Here is an 18,383-nt window from a genome sequence, read left to right as displayed (position 1 = left end):
GATGAATGAGATTTGCATCAAGATGTGTTTAAACAACTTTGAACATCTTCTGTAGCACCTTTTGTTTAAACCCAATCTCATCTGATTAACTGTCTGATAATGGAGCCAAAGGTCTAACGTTAACTTGCACAGCGACTCGACGTTTGTAGTAGCTGCTCAGGAAACTTAAACCTGATGCTAAACCTTAAAACTTACTTCAGATAGTTTGGTTTTGCTAATCGCAAAAAGAGCTCGTGGAGCTGTGGAAATATTCTCTCTTTTTCATCTGTATGTTGTTCTTGTTATTCTGTATGTTCTTCTTCTTCTTGTATCTCAACCGACATTAATATTTTCTCTTCCTCGTAGTCGATTTGAAAAACGTGCCACCGCCAAACGTAGAAATAAACGCTTCTTTGAACAAGAGGTGAATTAAGATGTCAATCAGCATCGAACTGTCAGTAGTGAATGAAATTTTGGGGTGGCACCCGGGGTGGCCAGTCAGATATCTGGGGTGTCCTGGGCCACCCCAGACATTCCTCTGGCTCTGCCAGTATTGGTGTGAGGCCTGGGTTTCACCTGTGACAAGGCATACTTATACTGCTTTTATTTTAGTAACAGAGTAGTTTGCTAGACTCCTGGCCATTCATCTGATTTATCTGTGCTAGAAACGGAAACGATGGTTGTATCTTTCTCTTCCATTTTTCTGTAGTTGGTTGAATCATGGTTTAAGGGAACCAGACACAAGCGGGAACAGGAAGTTGGGAGAGTATAGACTGCTGATACCAGACGAGCCGTGTCAGACTGGTACAGGGAATTTACTGAGCCTAATCAGATGGAAAGTTACCTTGAGAAAAGAAAGAAACCCGAATTCATCTTGTTGCTTGCTAACACAAACGTAGCTTTGAAATATACACTTACTGGCCACTTTATTAGAAACACCTAATAACATTTGATTATTCATCCAATCAGCCAATCATGTGGCAGCAGAGCAAAGCGTAAAACCATGCAGATACAGGTCAATAGCTTCAGTCAATGTTCCTATGAAACATTAGAACAGAAAAAAAGGTGATCTCAGTGACTCAGTGATTGTGACCTCATTTATTGTGTTTGAGTGGAACATGATGTTGTGGTCTGCTCTTGTAGCCCATCCACCTCAAGGTTTGACGTGTGTGCTGTTTCTGCCCACCACTGTGGTAAAGAGTGCTTATTTGAGTTAACCTAGACTTCCTGTAAGCTTGAAACAGTCAGGCTACATGTGAACTTCAACTGAAGCGCATGTCTTGAATACGTTTTGTTGGTTTTATGCTCTGCGCTGCTGCCATATTATTGTCTGATTGGATAATTGCATGAATTGCAAGAGCAGATGTTCCTATTAAAATGCCTGGTGAGTGTATAATCGGTCATTTCGATTCTGCTGTCACACTGGTTGGTTGTTATTCATAATACAGAACTCTGTACTATCATAATAATGGTGTACATTAAATTTTTTACTCAGCAAGCTATATTGGAGTTTGGGTTTAAACTACATTTTTGGCAAGAATGCAGCCCAGCAGCATAGTCTGTAGGCAAAAGACTAAACAAAAACCTGTCAATTATTTCGGTGCAAGTACCACACAACAGCCAAAATCTGAATTTACAGAAGAAAAAAAAAAATGGCTTACTACTTTGCTTTTTTGATGGACGATGGCAGACAAAGAATAGTCTCATATATGACCTTTAGGCTTTGCTCATTGGCCTCCTCCCAAAAAAGGAAAAGTCCATTAGGTTAGACAAACACATACTATGTTTAGCTTGGTCCTTTTGAACTTTAAGAACAGCTTACCCATTATCTGTTGAATGGAGAAAGTATTGATACTGAAAACAAAGTGACGTTTTGGAACAGTAATTCAGCCATTTACTCGGGGATTTAAAGTTCATTAATGACATAAAGCAAATACCACTTATGAATAGATGCCACAAAACATCTACAACCAATGTAATGTGCGTACCACCAATTATCAGCCTGTTATGTATAAAATTATGGCTCAGATTTCAGTCCCTATAGGATTTTGCGATCGCAGAAATGAACGCAAAATCAAACAAACTCCGCAATATTCGGCGGAGTTTGCAAATCTTTCTAAATTACCACAGATTTTCCACAGATTTGGGCCAAGATGCGTCATGTGATGTCATCACAACGCACATTCGGTCTTCGATTCACATGAGTACAGCTAATGGGTCTCATTTACCAACAAACATCATTTCGAAATTTCAGTTTCTCCAATTCAAGTAGTTTTCCACACAAAGAAAGCCACAGCAAAATTGAGCATTTTTGGCCGCAACAATCACAATAGAAACCCCACGAAATCCTGTATGGACCGAGATTTCAGGGTTTAGGGAATGTTCTTAAGAATAAGCTTAATGTGTCAGGAGGATAGAATACAATTAGAGTCTAGGGTTTTTTATTTATATTTATTTATTTATTTTTATTTATTTATTTATTTATTTTTAATAAAGCTTTTTTGTTGGTGGTGACCACCAAATGCATATTTAGTCAGACTTGATCTCTTCCTAAGTGATCTACAGTGTAAATATGTATCACTTTACACAAGAGAGAGAGAGAGAGAGAGAAAATAAAGGTAGTTTTATCCAGACTCCTTAGATCCACTCTTAGCCACGGGTACTCAAGTAGAGGGCGTTTAAATCAATGGCTGTCTGCCTAAAATTTCTGAAGGCCAACATGGTGGTTAATTAAGAGGTAATTACAAATCTCAAAATAACACTGAGATTTACAGACCTCCCTATCTACTTCTGGAGACGTGGTGCATAGATAAACAATAAGATAATAAGATGAACCTTACCAGAAATAGGCTCTATTAAAGTTTCCCTATCAGAAAAAAGAACAAAGCTGTCTGTCTGAAAGACAATCAGAAGAGTTTTGAAGCTTGTTTTCCAGACAGATGAGTCCAAAACTAAACCCATTTTGACATGACAAGAGGCCTCATGCTTGGCGAAGAGCCAGTCTGTCCCATCACCAGAAACCATATCCTTTCTGTCAGGCATGATGGATGAGCCCTCATCAAATTTGAGCATATAGATGGAAATACATTCATGACCACATAGATGCCATTTTAAAGTTAGATATTATTGCGAAGCCATTGTACACACCAAAAAAAATGAGTTGATAAATAAAACTGACTGGCTGGACACACAATCTTCCTGTATTTGTAACCTGGATTAAATTTGTCCAACACGGTCACTGAGTTCTTAAGAAGAGAGTTAGGATAACTCAAGTTTGGCATAAACAGGGCATTTCATCATGACATTGATCCTAAACCTTCAAATAAGTTCACTAAAGAAGAGATTCCAGCACAAGGCCAGAAACTGATCATGGGTCAGTTATTGCTGCTGAAGAAGGTGCCAAAAGTTATTGCCTGGAATAATTTTGCTTTGGGGCAGTGGTAGCTCAGTGGTTAAGACGTTAGACTACTGATCAGAAGGTTGTAAGTTCAAATACCAGTACTGCCAAGCTTCCACTGCTGGGCCCTTGAGCAAGGCCCTTAACCTTCAAATGCTGTATAAAAATATTGTTAAGAGGCACAGTTTACTAATTGAGCACAAAATACTTTTTTTTTTCGTGTGTGTGGGAATTCCATCCATCCTACCATTTTCTGTACCACTTATCCTATAGTCCTAGAGCATATCTCGGGGGACATCCTGGATGGGGTGCCAACCTATCGCAGGGCATAATCGCACACCCATTCATCATGAGATGCCAATCAGCCTATAACGCATGTCTTTGGACTGGGGGAGGAAACCAGAGTACCCGGAGAAACCCCCGAAGCGTGGGGAGGACATGCAAACGCCATTCACACAGGGCGGAGATGTGAATTGAACCCCCGGCCCCGGAGGTGCGAGGCAAACCTGCTAAACACATGGGGACTTCATTAAGCAAATTTATTATATCCTTTACAGTTTGGACACACTGGATATCATTTCCTAGTCTTAAAGAGATGCTAATAAAGGCTCATTGCTGGAATGGAATAACTGATGTTAAATCAAATAGTCTTATTTAAAATGAAACGCCTCAAACAAGTAGTTATGGGCAAAGAGCTCGGCCTATTTGAGAACTTAAAGGAACCCCTCCTGAATGAAGCTTCTCGTGAAGCTTTTTGACGCGATGCCAAGAGTTCCCAAAGCGTAAACAGGAATACTGTTAAGAATTTAAAATATAAACTACTTTTCCTTGGTCACTGCATAATTGCGTGTGTATTATCTTACTGTGTTGAAGTCTTTATTATTATTATTATTATTGTAAAGTGATTTAAAGTACACTTTTGTAGTGATGCAAAAAGTCATAAGGATGGGTTCACAAACTTTCAAGCACCATTGTAAAAACAAATTTTTTTAAGCACATATCTTGTTACAGTATAGATGCACCCGTTGAGTTTGGCTTCCTGTACTGATGAGGATGAGATCAAGAGCAGGAAGACCTGTCTCTGCTGCCATGGAGACAAACAGGAAGTGGTAGTATGAAACTTGGCGTGTGAGATGTGTGTAGCGAGATAAATGCTGAGTTCGCACTACGTTGCTGAATTGAAGTGGAGCATAGCTGCAGGTCAATAAACTAGAGATAGAGAATTTTCCTGTCAATACCGATATGCCCGTTTTCACTGACTAATTTGAATCTTTACGCACTTCCACTTCACAAAATCTCCAGTGGCACAATTTCAGAACAACCTTTGGTTAAGTTTCATTTTTTTTTTCCCTCAAAAGTTCAGCATCCGTGTGTTTTCTCACCCGTGGGTTAACTTGATGCCCTGTCATTTATTTATTTATTTATTTATTTATTTATTTATTATCCATTAAAAGAGGACGTTATTTTTGGTGCATTTTACATCTTGAAGTAAATTCTTACTTGGGGACAGCCCTACTTGTTGTCACACACTGCGGTTAATGTGCACAGCTCCCATAATGCTTCTTTTGATAATGAATTAAACTTGATTGTCTGCACTGCTATGTAGGCTGTCTAATCAGAGTTTCATGACGAGTTTTCCTGATCAAATTGAAGCCCATTGTCGTAATACATAATGATCGAGCTCCACTTTGCCGACGCTGTGTCGTACCACGTCTTTTTGCGGCTGTGCCCTTTTTTAAAAAAATAATTTTTAATACCGGCCCACTGTATTTCGACCAACAGAGAGCGCGAGTCAGTTCATGTTGTCATTTTCTGATTTTATACAACGTGCACAATAATTGAAGTATCCAATAATGTATCTAATAAATAATAGTCCAATAATGATGTACAGCCTTAATCGTATTGCAGCTAGACAAAATAACCAAACTAGGCTGTGTCACTTATTACGTATTCATGAGCCAAAGCTGCTGAACACAAGCTCAGCTGAAGTGAAGAAGAAAATCTCATTAAGAGCTTCACGACATGTCAAGGAAATGTCGGCGGTGGTAAAGAACAAAACCGGGTCTAATTAGATTTTCGGAAAAGGGAAGCGTGACAGTGGTGTTGATGCCCCACAATGCATTAAGTTCACACAGGTCCTATTCTTAGTGGCTGCTTAGCATTGTGACCTATAAATAGACACTTCTTGGAAAACGTTGGCCTGTTTTCTGACTTATTGACCTAAATCTAGCATTGTAGAGCCACCAAACTGTACACTAATGCTTTCCAGTGACACATTGCCTTACATAGACGTATGCAGGAATTAGTCATGGTCCTGAGTCCATTGTTGTCGTAGACTTTTTAAAAGTATTAACCTAGATTAGGCCACCAAGGTGTGCACGGTTGACTTCTGAGCAGTAGAAATTGTGTGCAATGTGCCAGCATCCTGTCACGCCCCCTATCTCTGATTGACTATAGTATTGCCTGTGGTTCTGAGGGGAAAAGAGAAGTTGGCGATATATCAGGTGACATGATATCGATAACGTGTCCTGTGAAAGTTTTGTCATTACGGCAGGAAAAATACCGGAACCTGGTTGGTCACTTGTTTGTATATGATACAAAATATGCAAAAAGGTAACACGCATGATGAGACACTTTGTTTTTGTCCATCTTAAAGCTGCAGACACCACATTTTCTGACAGACATTTGGGGGGGGGGAAAAACATGATTTAGTAAATGTCTGCAGTGTGAGACCTTAGCCACTTTAAAAAAAAAAATAATAATAATTTATATATATATTTTTTTTTTAAATGGTCCTTTACTTTTCCACTATGCAGACTAAGTAGACATATCTTGTGAGTCGCAGAATTCTTCGCACCAGTACTGATTTTCTCGATCACAGTTATACACCGTTTTATTACCTGGAGCACAGCGCGTTCATTTGGGATGAATTATTGCTTGACGTTGGTTTTGGTTCCACATGAGAACACATTTATTTATTTATTGAGTAAAATGGCGCATTGTTTAAACGGAGACATCGCCTTCTGACTATGTGGAATCATCGCTCACACTGTCATTGTGCCCATCACTTCACGGAAGCGAGAGAGAGAGAGAGAGAGAGAGAGAGAGAAATAGAAATTGATTTCAGGACTCCAAGCCTTGATTTGCAAATTGTCCTTTGATAAAGCCAGAGCTAACAGATAGAGGAATATTATGGCTCTGATAGCCATGAGCAGGCTACAGGCTTTAACGATGTTGCAGCTGTTGGAGGCTGCAGGATCTAGCTCTTACGTTTATTTACCTTGATTTTCAGTAGCAATGATCTACATGTTAGACTTTAGATAGATGACAAAATACGCATTACTGAAGCCACTGCTCCAGCAGCGCAGAATCAAGTGATCCCTGTAGTGTTGCATTGATTTAGTCTTCATATAAGGCATTTTTGTTGGCTCTTGGGTGCACTAGTCAAAAATGGACAGGTTTTACCTGTCCAAGGTCAAGTGGTAATATCTACAGTTTTGTACACTGCAATTTGTAAACTACTAAAGGAAGAAAAGTGTGAAGGTGCTACCTGAAGGTTGTCGAATTGTATTCCAATCTCGCAGGTGTGAAAGAATGTGTTTTTTATTCAGTAGTATCATACTTGACCTCAACAAGAACAATGTAATGGAAGTGATTTCCTTGGTAATTTTATCCTTCAAACTACACCGTATGGACAAAAGTGTGTGGACGCTTGACAATCACACCCATATGTGCTTTTTGAACCGTCCCATTCCGGATTCAGTTCTCCCTTTGTTGTTCTAATAACCTCCACTCCTCTGGGAAGGCTTTCCACTAGATTTTGGAGCGTGGCTGTGGATATTTGTGCTCATTCAGCCACAAGAGCATTAGTGAGGTCAGGCACTGATGTTGAGCATGAGGCCTGGGTTGCGGTCGACGTTCCAGTTCATCCCAGAAGTGTATACGTGAGGTTGAGGTCAGGGCTCTGTGCAGGCCACTTGAGTTCTTCCACTCCAATTTTGGCAAACCATGTCATTGAGTCACTTTGTGCACAGGTGCATTGTCATGCCAGAACAGGTTTGGGCCTCTTATTTCCAGTGAAGTGACATTATAATGCTACAGCATGCAGAGACGTGCTATAAAAGTGTGTGCTTCCAACTTTGTGGCCCACATATGGGTGTGATGCTCATGTGTCAACAAACCTCTGGCCATATAGTGTATGTATTAGCTTGCTAACTGGCTCACTTGCCACTTGGATAGATTTATAACTTGCTATCAGAGTAAAGTAACAACGTTCCCTCAGACGTCATGTATATAGATAAATATTTATTTTCTTCTGTTTATATTAATCTTTGTCCACATTTTTTTCTGTTTTTGGTAGGACGTGGAAAAAAAATGGTTTTGTATATTAAAATCTAAATGGGAGGGCGGGGGACATTGGTTCTTATGACATGACCTCAAGTAACACTTTGTTAGAAATATGCACGATCATTTCTCTGTGTAGAATGATTGAGTGTTTATCTGTTTCTGTTGTGTGTGTGTGTTTTTTTTTGTTTGTTGCCTTTTTAGATAAATGAGTTGAGTCATGTTCAAATCCCCATCATGCTGATGCCTGATGACTTCAAGGCCTATTCGAAGATCAAGGTGGACAACCACCTGTTTAACAAGTGAGTTAAATCGACTGCTTCTAATTTCAAAATGTACTCCGGTTTAGGGAAGCATTTATTATTACATTACATACTCTTTTTATTTATTTATTTATTCAATTTTTTTTAACGTTATAATTTTTCCTTTCAGGGAGAATATGCCAAGCCACTTTAAATTCAAGGAGTACTGCCCTCTCGTTTTCCGTAATTTGAGAGAAAGGTTCAGCATTGACGACCAGGACTTCCAGGTATGTTCATAACGTGATGAAGTTAGACGTGGGGTCTGTGATGACAAGTCATCGTTATCCAGATGCACCTTTCTGAGTATATCACGGTTATCGTGAGTTATCCTATAGTGTCTGCTTCAGACTCTGAAGGTCAAGCCGCATAGTGAGCATCTTTTGCACTCATTTCTGGCCAGAAGCGTGAGGATATTGAACTTCTGTGCGCCAGTGTCCGGCCGAAACACGAACTTTTGAGCACCGGGGCACAATGAACATTTCGGAGCTAGATATAGTCACTGCACTGGAAAAGAGTTCAGAGTTCTGTCATTACCAGTTATTAAAGTTTCCTTTTAAGCAGTTGGGAGTAAGCAAGTGAGATAAACGGGCTACAGGAAAAGGTCTTCAGTTACTCATCTGCCATGTTATTCAAATTTCCTTTTTCTGTGGAAGTTGGTGTAGCATGACCGTGTTTATTATTTTAGTCTGTTAATTTATGAAATGAATTAAGTCTTGAGCTTTTCTTTTCCTTATAGAATATTCATATATATACTGCGAAAACAAATAATTTTTATGATATTGCCCAGAGTTTAGGTCTGAACGTTATACAGTTAGAAAAGGGGGTTGGGGGAGGGGGGGGGTGTCAGATGTGAACAGCACAGAAGTTTAACCCCACAGTATTTTTTTACTAAATAGTATAAAGTAGATTTAAAGTCTGACTTGACTGACATCTTGGTGACACTCCCCAGAAGTTATTTTCAGCCATAAGACAACGCCCTTTTCTCCTCGAATGGGGAGAGACCCGAATACCAGAAATGGATCAACAAGATGATGTTTCGAAGACGGATTTGAAATGGCTGTAAAATTGTCTTTAGTCCTGATGACATGGGGGGGGGGGGAGCCATATTTTTGTCAGGTTGCTCCAGCTGCTTCACCACCTGACCGAAAAAAAAAAAATCTACATTACAAACTTATACCTACTCATGCGTCCGAATTTAATACAACAGGCATTTTCATTAACATCTTTGCCTTTGGCATTTTTTAAAATGTAGTATTATTTTTTTTTAACGTGGTGCGGGACTTCGTCTCGCGTAGTACAGCTGTCATATTGGGTGTTACACACTGCCCCATTCATATTGCAAGCAGTTGGCTGTTCATATCATCTGGGTAGATTCAGTCCTCCTTGAGGAAAAACCCATGATTAATGAGTTGTAATTTAGTCATTAACCCTTCAATCTGCTGTCGTAAAATGGACCATTTATTCCACGTAATGGCGGCGTAATTTCAGGGCGATCCTTTTACGTCTCAGCCACCCACGTACATCCAGTGTGCTTAATATCGTTTCCTGTGTGTCTCTTACTCCCACGTGAAAGAAAACATTGTCTTATTGGTGAACAGTGCTAATCGCTGTGCTTTAGGCAAAGGGAAGGTATTTTTATTTTGTTTTGTTTTGTTTTTTACCTCCACAAAGAACAAATCCGATATCCGGTAGTGTAGGTATTCTATTCTTTGGCTACTTTAGAATATGCTTCTTTATAAGGCTAAACTGGAAAGGGAAAAAAAAAAAAAAAGACAGTTGCATAACCACCACGGGTTGTTTCACATTCACTTCCACAACCGATCACATGCTGTCACTACATGCTGACCCACTGTTTATTTCTAAGAGAAAACACAGGGCTGATTTAAACCTTGTGTGGAATTTTGGTGCGTTTTCTCTGCTTTTTTTTCTGCTTTATTGTGTCACACCTCCCTCAGCTCTTCGAGGATGTAATAATTATCCAGCGAGCTGAATAAAGTGTGTGTTGTTTTTTTTTTTTTTAAAAATATGGAAATTTTCTGTGCACTGTGCGCAAGCATTAAAGTTGACTTTTGTCTCCCTGTGTTTTGTGTGTTTACGTGTAGAACTCTCTGACCCGCAGCGCACCTCTCGTTAGTGAGGCTCAGGGTCGTAGCGGTGCCCGCTTCCACACCTCCTATGACAAGAGATACGTCATTAAGACCATCAGCAGTGAGGACGTAGCCGAGATGCACAACATCCTTAAAAAATATCACCAGGTATACGTGCACACACACACAGGCACATGCATACTGAACATCTTCAACGCTGTATTACACACGTAAATATATATTAAAGGGTTTCATATTGCTTTAACTGAGATGATTTTCATCATCGAGCATGTTTTTGTTGTTTAGCGCACACACACACACACACACACACACACATTAGAGACCCAGATTTAGAGCAGTCTGGGGAAAGATTGCTGCTTGTTCAAGTTTAGAGATTTATCTACTGATGGTTCCTAAAGCCAAACTGGCCTGTGTGGGGGCGACAGATCTTTCAGGTCTGTGGCCTCCAGGCTCTGGAACTCATTTCCTCAATCACTCACTTTTCTTCTCTGTTCTCTTTCAAGCACCAACTAAAAGAAAACCGTTTCTCTTAACACGATCACTTCTCATGTTCCTAGCTCTCCTTTCTCCTCATTTCTCTTTTTACATGAACTATAAAATGACCTTGAGTATGAAAATGTGCTGTGTTAAAAAAAAAAAAAAAATGTGTTATTAAGCGTTGCATATGTGCTTTAGTTATATCGATCATGCTTTTTTCAGTAGTTGTGTCATTTCTTTCTCGTAGTTTATCGTGGAATGTCACGGTACCACACTGCTGCCTCAGTTTCTGGGCATGTACCGCATCACCGTAGACGGAGATGAAACCTATATGATTGTCACACGCAACGTCTTCAGCCACCGGCTGTCTGTCTATAAGAAATACGACTTGAAGGTATGTGACGGGAGGTGAAGAGCGATGAATTTTGGTTGATAATTTGATGACTAAACTATGAACTGACGAGATCTTTTTCTTTCTAAGGGATCTACTGTTGCGAGGGAGGCCAGTGACAAGGAGAAGGTAATGATGTTAAAGCAGAATGCCGTTAATATCCAGTTCTTTGAAGAATGTAACATACAGTCTTAATTATTCTTAATGGAATCTGACATTTTGTATTAATTTGCAGTTTATTAGCGGTTTATACGTTCTTTAGTATGCTTGTTAACTTTCCTTATCAATATCGTGATACTTTGGCGATGTGACCAACAAAGATTTCAGTGATAAACAAGTATTTTTTTTTTAAAGTAAGAAGCTTCAAGAAAATTTGAAAGATCATCTGCTGTTATATGTTTATGCATATGCAGTGCAGATCAGGTAGCGATTGAATGCGTAAAACTGCTGCGTAGTAAAACAAGCGACACGCTGTTTGGGCCTGTTTACACCTGGTCACTGCGTGCGTTTCCTCTGATCGGATGGCTATCCGAATTGTGAAGAGACAAGGTGTAAATGCCTTCCGAAGCGCATTCGAGACCGATTGATTAAAATCCGATCGCTCAAACCACTTCAGGAGGCGGTGTGGTTCGCATTCCAGACGAAACCGGACAAGTCTGAATGCGTCCGGTTGTACGGACCGGTATAGCCTGATGGAGATGAGTGTGCCTCCTCGTTAAATTGCTGTGCAGGCTGACACAAAGATAACGGAAGGTCCGGCACCCCATCCGGAAACTGGATAGCCAGTCTTGTTCCGTAAAAGAAGCCAGCTCTGTATTTTTTCACCGGTGTTGACTCATCCAGGTATCTCGCTGGGTTTTAAAGTTTAGCACTAACGACAGTGAAAACGCTGCACGTAATAAGTGCCGTCTCTTTGTCGCGTAAGCGTTGTAGCAAACATTTTCATTTTCTTTTCGACCGCATCCGCAAACCCAAATAGAGGAAAATAACGGTGGCTGCCATTTCAGTTCAGCAGAAAGGTGTATTTGCATTTTGCGTGAGAATAGATTGGATTCGTATCCCTTTCGCTGAAACGCATTAAGTGCAAGTGGAACCATTTTCACAAATGAGAGAGCTGTCCGATCAGAGAAAACGCACGAAGTGACCAAGTGAAAACAGTCCCTTTGTAATTTTAATGATGTTTGAAATGATTGGCAAAAGATTCGATTATAAATAATCTACTGTGTTTGACTCTTTAACTAATAGGAAGAGAAGTTTTCTTTTCTTTGGTCAGTGTTTTTTTTTTTTTTCTTCCCATTTCTTAAGTCTTCCTAAGTTCTCTGAGGCCAAAATATATGTTTTGTTTTGTAAATCTTGTTGTCTTGCTTCATTCGGGATTGTTCTTGTAGGAGCGATAAGATGTAGATATTTTTCATTATTTCTGTTTTTGCTTCATGCTCTGTTAGTCATTATTATGAAATAACAAAGGAGGAAACAAATGTAAAACCTGCCTTCTGGAACAAGCCTGTGTTTAGTGTGGTCAAGGTGAGTTAGCTGTGTGTTTGCGAGGAGCTTTTTTTTTTTTTTTCAAAATTTTCAGTTTTACAGCATGAGTAAGCATGTTTTGTGAAAGACAGTGAGCCCAAAGTCTGGCTCGATTTCTTGACTTCTTCTCTCACCAAGATAGGTCTATGATAGTCATGTGCAGAGATATTGTTACTTCAGACATGGAAATGAAAAGAAGAAAAAAGAAAAGTAGGAAGTTCAGATTGTTCAGAGCAGCATCATGGTGATAGAGGTTAAGCCACATGCTCTTCTGAAATTCTTTTAATGATTGCTTACGTTTGTGGGGAAAATGTATCTGTGCTGAATCACACACTGAAAATATGAGCGAAATCTCACCTTAAGTGAAGTTAGATTTACAGAATTCCAAGAAAATGCAAACCCTTATCAAGTATATATATTTTTTTCTCTTATGAACAGAATGTAATTGAAGTATGTTACCATTTATATTTTACTTGAAGTTCATCCGCGTGTTTAGGAACTCACCCAGCAGTCATTCGTGACTTCCTGTTTTACTGGGGTATGAATATAAAGCGACACAGGCCAAATTCCCTTAATCATTCATCAACATGGGAATGAAGAGAGAATATACCAATCAAATGAGACCAAAGTGTGTCGACGTTTACAAATCAAGCAATTGCTATAAAAAAAAAAAAAAGCCTCCACTCTCATCCAAAAACAAACTCGAGCGTCTTCAGTGTGCAGACACTACTGGAACTTCAAATGGGATCGGGTTCGATGGTCAGATGAAACCAGAATAGAGCTTTTTGGTAATAAACACCAGAGGTGGTTTTGGAGCACACAGAGAGGTAGCCATATGGAAAAGTACCTCATGCCCACGGTTAAATATGGAGGTGGATCTTTAATGTTTTGGGGCTGTTTTTCTACCAGAGGACCTGGACATTTTGTTAGGATACATGGCATCATGGACTCAAATATCAACAGATATTAAATGAAAACCTGACTGCCTCTGCCAGAAAGATTCAAATGGGACGTGGTTTGATTTTCCAGCAGGACGATGATCCAAAACATCATCAAAATCAACACAAAAATGGTTTACTGACCACAAAATCAAGGTCCTGCCATGTCCATCCCAGTCCCCTGACTTCAAACCCATAGAAAACCTGTGGGGTGAACTGATGAGGAGAGTCCACCAGCGTGGACCTCGAAATCTGAAGGATCTGGAGAGATTCTGTACAGAGGAACGGTCTCAGATCCCTCGCCATGTATTCTCCAACCTCATCAGGCGTTATAGGAGAAGACTCGGAGCTGTTATCTTGGCAAAGGGCGGTAGCACAAAATATTGACTAAAAGGGTGCCAATGATTGTTGCACACCTATATATAACCAAAAGATTTTTGGCGGGATAAACCTGTGTTGTGATTGCAATTGTTTGATATCCATGAGAGCAGAGTATTTTTGTGAAGCTTTTGAAAAAAGATCAAAAGGTTAAACAGTAAAGACAATTGTTCACAGCCTTCTTTGCTTATATTTACCAAGGGTGCCAATATTAGTGGAGGGCACTGTATATTGCCCTCATGCGTGGAGGATGGTTAGAGAGGCAAAAAATTTAGCACAGTTGGAGATTAGCAGAGGATTGTAGCATTTTGAAATCATTAAGTTTCCAAATTTACAATTAGATGCCACCTCCATGCCAAGAAAAAATTTAGAAGCCATGCCAGAAGAAATGCTTTTCCTGTCATCTGTCAGATGAGGTGTCTTTCAGGTAAGCACCTGGAGTTTACTAGATGCTACCAGAACTTTGACTGGAACTGGAACTCTCTAACCTCTATGGTCAGAAGAGGAAAACGTAGAGGAAACGTAGAGGGGTTTTGTGGGTTTTTTTGCACTAAGCAAGTTTAGTTTGCTTTAAAAGGAAGGGTGGTTTCATGGAAAAGAACCTAATCCCCTCTGTTAAGCATTGTGGATGATCTGTTATGTTGTTGGGCTGTTTTTCACCCAAAGACCTTGGGACCTTTGTTAGGATATTCTAAGGACTCCCATGACGTACCGTGAGATTTTTAAAGATTAAAATCTGGCTTGCCTAGAAACTACAACCGAATTGTTGTTTGATGTTCAAGCAGGACAGTGATCCAAAACATCCATACCCATGCAAAAATGGTTCACGGAGCCCAGAATCAAGTTTTCAACATGGCTATTCCAGTCCCTGAACTAAACCCCATTAAGGTGAAGCGGAAAGGCCATATAAGAGAGCTTTGTAGGACAAGACTGCACAGGAGTACTAATTGCAAGGGCGCCAGTAATTACAATGCATGCCGCTAGCATGTGTTTTCCTGTTTAATTCATTACATCACTGCAATTCCTAAAAACCAGTGGGACATTCTGGGACAAACTTTTGGTTAAAAGTAAATGCTGGTAAACCTATTGTGTTAGTTATTGGCAAACTGATTTCACCGTAAAATAAATGACCTCAGCGCAGTGGGGTCTTTCTTTGGGCTCAAGGACATTCAGTTGTAAAGGCACTTTATTTTGGAATAAATATGCAATAAGCTCTGATATTCCTTCCGTATTTTAATGTTCATAGAAAATATGTGCAGCTGATTTTCTGTTGTTGTTTTTTTTGTGTGTGTGTGTGTGTGTGTGTGTGCGTGTCGGGTTTTCCGTGGCACACATTTACTAGTTGGCTGCTTCTGCCATTTCACACTTACATGCACTGCCACTCTCAAACAGATTACATTTAACATGTGAATTGCAAGGGCTACTATTTTTAAATTAAACTCGTCTTATTTAGCAGCAGTCATCGTCACAAATCAGCTTCACGGAGCACTAATGAGCGAGCCGTATGCGACAAGGAGAAAACTTTAGCGGAAAAGAGACTCAGACAAACGGATTACCGCAAGAGTACGATTAGCTATTCAATCTATTACACTGACTTATTCATAGCCTTTTATTTATACAGTACCCTGCAGAATTATTGGCACCCTCATAAATATAAAGGAACATTAGTGAATAAAAATAGTTAATACATGTACACACTTAATACAGGCACTTTGTATTGTGGTATTTATACTTTTTTTTTTTTCTTTTTTTTTCTTCTTCTAAACCTTCTAAAAAAAAAAAAAAAAAATACTGCTTTCATCCTTACAATTAATAGTTTGTGATGCCTGCCTTGCAAATAATTACAGTCTATTCTTGTAAAGTTTTAGATTCTTAAGTTTGTACATTTGGGCTTCCTCTTCAAATCATATCACAGATTTTCACTAGGGTTCAAATTCAGAGACTGAGACGAGGAGTCTGCTGATTTGTGCTGGTCAACAATAATTTGCCTGTTTTGTGTTTTTGCACATCATAATGGACGACAAAGGGATTTTACATGCGTGCAACCACAATTTATACCCCAGGAAAACAGAACATGGTAAAGACGCAACGTTTCTGGGAACTGGGAGCAAATTAATAATAAGGGTGTTTTGTTTTGTTTTTTTTCCCCCTCAAAGGCAATATGCATTTGTTTAAAATATTCTTAAGGGGATGTCAGTAATTTGTCAAACATCATCTCTGAATATTAGCTCAATGGTTAAGACATTGGACTACTGATTGGAAGGTTATGAGTTCAAGTCCTTGCCACTGCTGGGCCCTTGAGCAAGGCCCTTAACCTTCAACTGCTTGGTCGTATAAATGAGATAAATGTAAGTCGCTCTGAATAAAGGTGATTGCTAAATGCCATAAATGTAATGGCGAATGAGTTACAATTGAGCTGAGCAGATGAGAGTTAAAGGTCTTGCTCAAGGACCCAACAGTGGCAGCTTAGCAGCACACTTCAACCCTTCATTCAGAAGCCCAGAGCCCTAATCACTGAGCCGCCATGGCTCTACAAGGAAATATATCTTGTGTTGGGTGGAAGTTGTCTATTTCTTTTGTTGGCATAGAAACCTTAGACAAAGTAGGTTACATTTAGTACTCTAAAGGGTTCTTCAGGTTGCCCCCGTGTGGAACTCTTATAGGTTCAAAGTTCAAACCCATTCAGGAGTCTAGAACTAAAGAACTTTTGAGGAACCCAGTTAAATTCAAACTTGTAGACCTGTACGCAGGTGTATACATTTTGCACCATAATTTTACCAGTGCTGTTATAGCTAACCCAGATGTACAGTAGATCAACAGTCAACACACATACAGCAGAAGAGTAACATAAAGGCACATTCAACGTTAAATCTGTAAGAGTCCGTACAATAGACAATATATGGGTGTGTGTCGGCAGCAGAATGCCAACATGGCAGTTAAAAGCGCAGATAACATGGAGTACAACAAAGAATACAGGTGTATAAAAGTGTCACCTTAAATCCACACACACTGTGGCTTAACTACAACTACCCCAGTTTTAACCAAGGTTACTAATGTGTTAGCTTGGCATAGCTGCATCAGCAACATCTGTTTCAGGTCATGTGCACGTTTTTCATGTACACTTCTGATGAATGTAGAAGGACAAAGGTTGATTTGCACACGTGACTAGTGAACAGTCAGTTAACCTTTTATATGTTTGTTTCTGAGAGTAAATATCTCAGTGTTTTCCAGCAGTTAGTATCACTGGGAGGATAGAAAATGTAGGCATGCGATTGAAGAAGGTAGTGCTCAGTTTTAAACCCAGCTCTCCGTTCCAGAAGTCAGCTTGTTGTGCAATGCACAGGTTGCCGGTGGTCAGAGGTGACATAAGGAGACCAGACTTCTATTTTAATCCTGTTGTTCTCCCACACACACTGCATCTAATCCCTGTTGTATCCCTGGGCTCTCATAGGATTGTGCAAGGCCTTCACTGATGCCAAAATGGCTATTCAAGACAAACACACACCCTCACGTACAAAGTATGCACTCGCGCACACACGAACTGATTGCTTCTCCATTATTTAGCACTTATCTATCCTTTTAATCATCATGTTCTCTCTTGTATGCAAATAGCAGGCATTATACATTGATCACACAGCCAGTTTGATACAAATTAGTATTTTTGTCAGTGGTAACGATATTGTGGTGGGAAAATGACGACGGATAAAATGAGCTGGTTTCCCTAAATATACCGGTGGTTTAATAAATCAGGGCTTTACTCAAACAGCAGAACCATCAGTTATAAATGTAAGTAGTTATAATGTAACTTTTTAAATCACGTCAGTAACATGATTTCACAGTTACTACAGATAGGAGCAGATTTACGGTTCATTGACCGAGGGCCCGGAGTGGGGCAGCTGGCTGCTTTGCCCTTGTTAAGAGATTGCAAGTTCAAATCCCATCAATGCCACAGCTGTCCAAGAGAGCTTAAACCCAACTTATAAATGAACTGTGATCTCTCTCTCACTCTCTCACACACACACAATCATTTTCTGCAATGATTAGCGCCTAGTAGTGCCCATAGTGCATTTGGGTGTTTTTCAAAACAGCGTTATGAATGCTTTATCGGTGCCTTATGTTTAACCCAGAGGAAAGCATCACGGTCAGTGTAGTAAAATTGTAATCTCCTTGGTTAAAAGGCATCATGTGTCTTACCTTGCTACCTATGTGGTGTTAATAACTGCCAGAAGCAGATTTGGTCACAGACTCGGTCTGTTAGCACTCTGGTAGGCTACACGTAGAGGATTAGTTTGACCGCTCTCGTTTCAGTTGCTTAGTTTTCTTTTCAGAGAAGCAGCACTGTGTAAACTCCAGGCACTTTAGAGCAACATTGTGATTTTCTGATTGAGCGTTAAGGACGATTTTGCTGCCGACACTGTTCTACCTGTTGCACTTTGTTTACTTTTGAATAGTATACCATTCAGCTATTTTGTCACCGTAATTGACAACTAATTCATTTCATTATATAAAAGGCAGATATTAAATAATGGTGCATTTTAAAAATTC

General features: G+C 39.7%; 1 protein-coding gene across 1 annotated transcript in view; it reads left to right on the top strand.

Annotated features, from left to right (window-relative positions):
• The window catches only part of pip4k2aa (phosphatidylinositol-5-phosphate 4-kinase, type II, alpha a), a 37,574-nt gene that overhangs the window by 11,184 nt on the left and 8,007 nt on the right, over window positions 1-18,383 (top strand). Inside the window, exons 2-6 of the mRNA XM_053611501.1 lie at window positions 7,925-8,022; window positions 8,153-8,249; window positions 10,125-10,277; window positions 10,855-11,001; window positions 11,089-11,127. Of these exons, the coding sequence (XP_053467476.1) occupies window positions 7,925-8,022; window positions 8,153-8,249; window positions 10,125-10,277; window positions 10,855-11,001; window positions 11,089-11,127 (534 nt within the window). The remainder of the gene's footprint in view (window positions 1-7,924; window positions 8,023-8,152; window positions 8,250-10,124; window positions 10,278-10,854; window positions 11,002-11,088; window positions 11,128-18,383) is intronic.

This window comes from Ictalurus furcatus, chromosome 23, assembly GCF_023375685.1.
Source record: "Ictalurus furcatus strain D&B chromosome 23, Billie_1.0, whole genome shotgun sequence".
NCBI classification, from domain to species: domain Eukaryota; kingdom Metazoa; phylum Chordata; class Actinopteri; order Siluriformes; family Ictaluridae; genus Ictalurus; species Ictalurus furcatus.
This window is presented reverse-complemented; position numbering and strand designations above follow the sequence as displayed.